The 8197-nt window shown below is 40.0% G+C and overlaps 1 protein-coding gene across 9 annotated transcripts in view; it reads right to left on the bottom strand.

The window, feature by feature from the left end:
* Positions 1–4291: 4291 nt before the first annotated feature.
* Positions 4292–8197, bottom strand: part of SLC30A6 (solute carrier family 30 member 6) — a 44362-nt gene continuing 40456 nt past the window's right edge. For all 9 annotated transcript variants that reach the window (XM_073338332.1, XM_073338333.1, XM_073338334.1 and 6 more), the window contains one exon: positions 4292–7424. In XM_073338332.1, coding sequence (XP_073194433.1) covers positions 6927–7424 — 498 coding nt within the window. In that variant the 3' untranslated portion in view covers positions 4292–6926. The remainder of the gene's footprint in view (positions 7425–8197) is intronic.

The following is an 8197-nucleotide window of genomic DNA, read 5'->3' as shown; positions in this document are numbered from 1 at the left end:
TGACTTTTTTGGCAAAACTGGGCATTTGTCCCATTCGCTCTTGCCAACTCATCATAAGCTTGCAACTCATCATAAGCTTGCAAGAGCAAACGGAACAAATGCCCAGTTTTACCAAAAAAAGTGCGGTACGACCCATAGCAGGGCATAGAGGAACGTGTGGTGGGGAGATGACTTGGGCAAGTGGCTTGGGCCAGGCCAACCCCACATGAGAGGGGTTGGGCAAGCAGCTCAGGCCAGCCCTGTATGGGCTGAGGGGTGAGCAGTGAAGGCCGAGGGGGATTTGTGGCTCGGGGCAGCCCCACGTGGGTCTGGAGAGTAAACGGCTCGAGCCGGCCCCATGAAGGTGGAGAGGAGCAGCTCAGGACAGCAGCGCATTGAGGTGGGGGGGGGCGGGGAAGTGGCTCGGGCAAGCGCCTGGTATCAGTGCCGTGCAGCAGGGAGGTACACAGGGCTCGGGCCAGCCTGGGAATAGGAAAGGGAGTCCTCAGGCTAGCCGCAGGCAGTGTCCCTTTTTCCCTTTTGAAATACATGGTCACCTTAACTTTGCTACCAGCTCCCTATTTAGGGCCTGAACTGAAAGGCACTGAGCAGACACAGATATCATTGACTTCAATGGGTTGCGATAGCTCAGCTCTGGGTGTGAGACTATTCTTGGCCATGACAAGAAGGTCCAGTGGTTCAGGAAACACTCCTTCCCTGGGCTCATAAGAGAACCAGGGACCCTCCCTAAAGAGTTTCCAGTCCCTGGGACTCATCAAAAGAGGCTTACCTGGAATGGCACAAGTCTCAGATCCAGGATGGAGGAAGGCCTCAGCAAAGGAAATGGTCCACAGTGCAACTGGAAGAGAGCAGGTGCTGGAAGGTATGAGTGACCCAGAACAATAAGAGCCTAGACGGCAGCTAAAAACCACAGACTTAGCCAGAGGAAACCCTAAATTGACTGACAAATCAAATTGGGGTGGGGTCTCATTGGTCCAATCAGACAGACGCCCAGAGAAAAAAACAACACTTGGTAAAAGAAAGTCAGGGTCACCACTTACCATTGCCTCAGAAGACAAATGGCAGGACATTGGTGGTGTGCCAATTCAGAGCACATTGGAAACAGTAAGTCTTTATAAAAAAGAAATGTCATCGGGACAACATCTCCCCTTCCCTATCTGCATGGCGAATACTGTGCCCAGGTGGGACACAGCAAGGATGAAGAACTCCAGGCCATCTGCTGATCCACAACTTGTAAAATTGCTGCTTGGACTTCCTTCTTGGATAGAGCTACCACCAGTCAGTCTCCTAAATATGACAGTTCTTGAATCTTTGGTTTCTGTAGGGATGCAGTGGCTGCTACCAGAGCCTTTGTTATAACCAGCACCACACACACTTTTTCAAAGATGGAAAAGCACTAAGTATTGTTACACAAAGGATCTTTCTCTGATGACAATGTATTACTTTACTTGTATTGCAGTCAGTAATGCATAGGAGCCCCAGTTATGGACCAGAACCCCATCCTTGTAGGAACTCTATCCACAAACAAAAAAAGACTGTCCCCAAGAATTTACAATCTCTCAGATCCAGTCAGGCCATACAATTTGCTTACTTCCATTGCAGCACTCACTGCCCTGTGAGATTGCATTTGGAGCTGATTTACTGGTTAACCCAGAATCCTCTGCTAGGTGGAATTATAGAATATCAGGGTTGGAAGGGACTTCAGGAGATCATCTAGTCCAAACCCCCTGCTCAAAGCAGGACCAAACCCCAATTTTTGCTCTAGATCCCTAAATGGCCCCCTCAAGGATTGAACTCACAACCCTGGGTTTAGCAGGCCAATGCTCAAACCACTAAGCTATCCCTTCCTGCCAGCCTCCTCTGTACAACAAAATACAGTCCACACAAACCCTGGATGATATCCTGCTGGGGCACCAGCCTCATGGCCATGAACGTGAATACAATTAAAATCAGCATTTCCCATTTAATGTACACAGATACTTGCTTTTTTGTGTGATTAGATACCAAACACACTGATTGTGACCAGCTAACAGTGAAATTTAAAATACAATTAGCAAAGGCAAAAGGATGACAAAAATCTTGTATCAGAAGTGTCATATATAAAGTTATTTACAAAATATATACATTCAATTCTGTTAATAATCTACATGACTGTGAAAACTAAAAGACCATCTATTATGCGATTCAAACATCAATCGACATACAAGACAATGACAGAATTCTTTACACAAGTTATGTTTTTCTCTATTTTTAAGAATCACAATTGCCTTTAATTTGTTTCCTCACATCAAGAGATTTTAAAGATGGGAGTCAAATTGTTTTTTCTAATTTTACTCTATCCTGATTCTACACATATTATGAACATATGTACAACAGTCAGTCAGCTGAAGAGCTGTATTTCTATTAGAGCCTGTTACCTGCACGTCTGTGGTATGTGCAGTAAAGCAGCAATTCAAAAATACTTGTTAAGTGTAGTAATATTGCACAGTTCAGTAAAAATACTGAATCTCTCATAAGAAGCTGTGGATTCAATTCTCTTTTGGGGCTTTAAATCTAATGCGTCTTCAATTTAAAGTGTGGCTTCTACTAAAAGCAAGCAAACAGGTGCAATGAATACAATAGATATATTTCACAAAAATGAAAAAAAAATCAATGTAACAAGTAAAGACAATTCTTAAACGTAGCTAAAGTATTATACTGTAAAGAACAGTTTTTATGTTGCTAAAACTGCTATATTGAGGGTGATAGAACGTAGGCTTAAGAAGTACAAAGGGCCTGTTTAATATCCTCTGTACTGGGGTGAATTTTACCCTAAACGTATGCAACTTCTATTAAAAACTGCATAATGAAGGTGAGGTTACTAAACAAAGGCGATTATTGAACCAAGGGTTCTTCTAGATGAAAATATACACTACTTCAAAGTTCACTAGCACTAGCTTATGCTTGGTTTCCAGATACCATTATACTTTCTAACACTTTACTGAACTGTCTGTCTGTCATTCATTCATCGGCTAGGAAGAGTAGGTCAGGTCTACACTACACACTTACTTTGGTACAATTACATCACTCAGGAGTGTGAAAAATCCACACCCAAGTGACAGTTATGCCAACCTTAACCCCCTGTGTAGACAGTGCTATGTTGACAGGAGAGCTTCTCCCACCGACACAGCAACCTCCTCTTGCGGAGGTGGAGTTATTAAGCTGACTGAAGAGCTCTCTCCCGTCCGCTTAGAGCATCTTCACCAGAAGCGCTACAGTCATGCAACTGTGCCGATGCAAGTTTGTAGTATAGGCCTGTCCTAAGAGTTAGATCCCACCTGTAACTCATGTGAAAATGTACTCAATAGCTGTGGTTCTCAGCAGATGGGCCCCAGGCAGTCCCCACCAAAGTACTGTTCTACAGAACACTTTTTTTTTCTCCCCTGGGAAGCCCTCATCCATGTGTCTGAGTGGACTGATGCGAGTAATGGGGAGATAAAGTGAAAATGATTTCTTCGTGTGTGGAATGGCAAAACTCCACAACTAGTGAAGATTTAAGCTCCAGGGAAGTGTTTGTTTCTTAACTTAACCAGCTCTGGAAGACAAAGGCCTTTATCCTTCTGGTCAAACACATTATCTTCAGATAACATCTGATTAGATTTCAACTTGTGGGTCACCTAGATACTGACTATGGTGATTGGTGTTCTATGAATATCTAAGATGGGTGGACTAATTTGGTGAGCATGCAAGCTAGAAAAGGGAGAGCCTCTGTGCCGAGGATAGTGGGAGGGACAAGTCTGTGTATGGTGAGCTGGGTGGCAAGGATGACATGAATGGGCAACCTGTTTGTGTAGAGCTGAGAGATGAAGAAGACAATGTAGAGAACACTTGTGTCTGAGGAGTTGAATGGTGTGGAAGACAATAGGGGCAAGGGAAATAATAAAAAGCAATATTGCCAGAAGGCCCTTCCACAGGATCATCATAGCAAAGGGGAAATGGGAAGGTGAAAAGGGAGGAGCCCTTTTGGGATACACTTTTGGACCCTGGAGGAACATGGCTATATGCATATTTATTAGGGATGTCAAGCAATTAAAAAATAAATTGTGCAATTAAAAAATCAATCGTGATTAATTGCACTGTTAAATAATAAAAAACATTTAAATATTTTTGGATGTTTTCTACATTTTCAAGTACATTGATTTAAATTACAACACAGAATAAAACGTGTATAGTGCTCACTATGTATTTTTTTTATTACAAATATTTGCACTGTAAGAAATAGTATTTTTCAATTCACCTAATACAAGTTCTGTCGTGCAATCTATTTTGAAAGTTAAACTTACAGATGTAGAATTATGTACAAAAATTACATTCAAAAATAAAACAATGTAAAATTTAGAGCCAACAAGTTCACTCAGTCCTATTTCTTGTTCAGCCAATGGCTCAGACAAACAAGTTTGTTTACATTTGCAGGAGATAATGCTGCCCGCTTCTTGTTTACAGTCATCTGAAAATGAGAACAGGCCTTTGCATGGCACTCTTGCAGCCAGTGTCGTAAGATATTTACGTGCCAGATGTGCTAAAGATTCATATTCCCTTGATGTGTCAACCACCATTCCAGAGGATGTGTCCATGCTCATGATGGGTTCTGCCCAATAATAATCCAAAGCAGTGCAGACTGATGCATTTTCATTTTCATCATCTGAATCAGATACCACCAGCAGAAGGCTGATTTTCTTTTTTGGTGGTTTGGGTTCTGTAGTTTCTGCATTGGAGCATTGCTCTTTTAAGACTTCTGAAAGCATGCTTCACTCTTCTTCTCTCTCTCAGATTTTGGAAGGCGTTTCAGATTCTTAAACCTTGGGTCAAGTGTGGTTATTGGAAATCTCACATTGGTACCTTCTTTGCATTTTGTCAAATCTGCAGCAAAAGTGTTCTTAAAATGTAACAACATATGCTGAGTCATCATCTGAGACTGCTATAACACGAAACATATGGCAGAATGCGGGTAAAACAGAACAAGAGATGTACAATTCTCCCCCAAGGAATTCAGTCACAAATTTAATTAACGCTTTTTTTTAAACAAGCATCATCAGCATGGAAGCATGTCCTCTGGAATGGTGGCCAAAGCATGAAAGGGTATACGAATGTTTAGCATATCTGGCACATAAAATACCATGCAATGCCGGCTACAAAAGTGCCATGCGAAAGTCTATTCTCACTTCTGGTGAAATTGTAAATAAGAAGCAGGCAGCATTATCTCCCATAAAGGTAAGCAAACTTGTTTAGCTTAGCAATTGACTGAACAAAAGGTAGGACTGAGTGTGCTTCCAGGCTCTAAAGTTTTACATTGTTTTGTTTGTGAGTGCAGTTATGTAACAACAAAAAATCTACATTTGTAAATTGCACTTTCATGATAAAGAGATTGCATTGCAGTACTTGTATGAGGTGAATTAAAAATACTGTTTATTTTATCATTTTTACAGTGCAAATATTTGTAATAAAAATATAAAGTGAACACTGTACACTTTGTATTCTGTGTTGTAATAGAAATCAATATATTTGAAAATGTAGAAAAACATTCAAAAATATTTAATAAATTTAAATTGGTATTCTATTGTTTAACCATGCAATTAAAACTGCGATTAATCACGATTATTTTTTTAAATCATGATAATTTTTGAGTTAATCGCATGAGTTAACTGCGATTAATTGACAGCCCTAATATTTATTAGAAAAAACAGGTAAGTGTACATGAAAATTAGACACAGCCATGTTGCCAATATGGCCCTCAGTACCTAGGGTGACCAGATGTCCCGATTTTATAGGGACTGTCCCGATTTTTGGGTCTTTTTCTTAAATAGTCTCCTATTACCCCCCACCCCCTGTCCTGATTTTTCATACTTGCTGTCTGGTCACCCTATCAGTACCACAAAAGCAGAGCATCACTGCCATATACTGCGTTCTCTTTTTCAGCACCATTGATATATACTATGCTTGTGAACTAGGTGTATACATGGTGAACTGTTTTCTGAAGATCTACAGGAGAAATACAAAGTCACAATGGAATGAAAGGGCACTTTCAACAATCTGAAGGATGTACTAGTGGCTTAACAAGCGTGAGCCATCCACTATGCATGCCAAAGCCATTTACCTTGTTCCTACTGTTACGGGACTGGCCATAAGTAAGAAAGAGGTGCTTCTAAAATACGGAGTTTCTAATATTTTATTTCCCAGTATACTGTCATGTAATTTTGCAATTAAATAAAAAAAATACAAATATGAGTATGGAACAGCTACAAAAAAAACAGTTGATGACCACTTTGTACCTCAATAAAATCAACAAGAAATAAAATTTTGAAATAAACGATTCCTTAATGTCAATAAGAAATTTAAAAGCCTTAGTTTTTCCTCATACTGGACAGTAAAATGTGTATTGAGAAAAAAGACTTTTCCAACAGAGGAAAATCTAACTGTGACTTTGCCAAAGATTGATCAAACAGTGATCATAATTTTTAAGAAAAAAAATAACTGAGGCAGAACAGATGAACCATTGCTGTTGCACAATCATTCAGTAAACAATTCAGAAACAATTCGCAGTTGAAAAGAATGGAGGATGCTCTGCCTTCACAATTTTGCTCTCGCATGAAACTATGTTCACGTTATACTTCAGCACATTATTGGAGGAAAAAGAAAGGTAACATTTGCATGTGAATAAATTCAGTAGCTGTAAAAACTATATGCAAGTTTCACAAGTCTGTCAAGAATTTGTTGCATCATATATATGAACATAAAAAAGTGGAAATGCTATTTAACTGTTTAATGAATATAAACAATTGATCCCAGTAATTTAAAATGGTCTAATGGTTTACAAAGGCTGGGCAATTAAAATAAAAAAAATTAAATCAATACCCTTGTGTACAATAAATAACGCAAAATAGAGTTTATTATGGCTGGGGTTGACCTCGAGTGCCAGTTCCGTATCTGCTTGGGACATGTGTAAAACCAGTCCTGAATCCTTGAGTTGCTCCCATCCCCGAAATTCCAAGTCCTTGATTGAATACACTGCTGTAAGGTACAGATCCATAATTAAGGCCCAATCCATAGGGTCTTGTCTGAGTGTTTAAAAGGATAACTGGGTTCATATTTTTGCCCGGTGTGTTAAAAGAAAATTCTGGAGGTGGGCTGCTAGGTTTAGCTGGAGTGGATGTAACAGGGTTCAAATTATCAGTAGCCTTTAAAGGTGGCATTGGAATAACATGATGATCTGAAAGATTCAACATATTGTTTGCAATAGGCCCAGATGTTAAGGTCGGTCTGATCCAATCATCTTTGAAAATCTGAACAGTCAAAGTAGAGACTAGAGTATACAGTCGATTAGTCACATGAGCAAGTACCATTTGTTCATTAGCATCTCTTCGAATTCGTACATGTACTGATCCAGCCTAGAAAGTGAACCAAAACAAAAACCAACCAGGCTGTTATAAAACTTTTAGGTGGAGATCTTGATTTGCATTAAAACATTTTAGATACAAGGAGCGCTAAAGAGTATCTTATTCTGCACAAAAGTGGAGACTACTGTGAAGCGTCAGTGGAGACGACTGATCAGAGCCACACTTAAGTAATTCCATGATGAGAACAAATTTCCATGAGGCCAAAACACTGGGAATGGTGACAAGCTGAGATTCATTTCTGGGAAATTTAGATTATTAAAAGGTTATGCACTTGATGTTAAATATTGTTAACAGTGAAATGAGGCCAGCAGCTGTAACATGACAGGAGCAGGTGGAGAGAAGGAGAAGAAAGAACAGTGAAACAAACTCCAAGTTGAGAAAAGTATGTCCTTATGCTGCTGCTGAATGCAAGAGACAACACCTGTAACAGGTGAGCTTGAAGGTAAAGTAAGAACAGCAGCACTGCCATTAACAGTACATAGACTCAGAGCTCTGTGTCTGAAGTGATTACACTACAGGATATAATCTGTGTGTGGCGTGTGCCTTTCTGACCCTTACTAATATCTCCCTCTTCCATAACTTGAATAGTACTGCAGACAGCATGGGAAACAAAGTTCTGTCCCTCATTTGTCTTTTGCATCCATATCTAACAAAGAATTTGACCTACAGCAAGAGCAGTTAATGGCTGGTTTTCTTTCTGGTAGTACTAACTAGCAAGAGTGTAGGCAGATTTTGGGCAGCACTCCAATTTCCACTGCAGATTG

Source organism: Lepidochelys kempii, chromosome 3 (assembly GCF_965140265.1).
Source record: "Lepidochelys kempii isolate rLepKem1 chromosome 3, rLepKem1.hap2, whole genome shotgun sequence".
Lineage (NCBI taxonomy): Eukaryota > Metazoa > Chordata > Testudines > Cheloniidae > Lepidochelys > Lepidochelys kempii.
The sequence above is the reverse complement of the archived record's forward strand: the minus strand, read 5'-3'. Positions and strand labels throughout refer to the sequence as shown.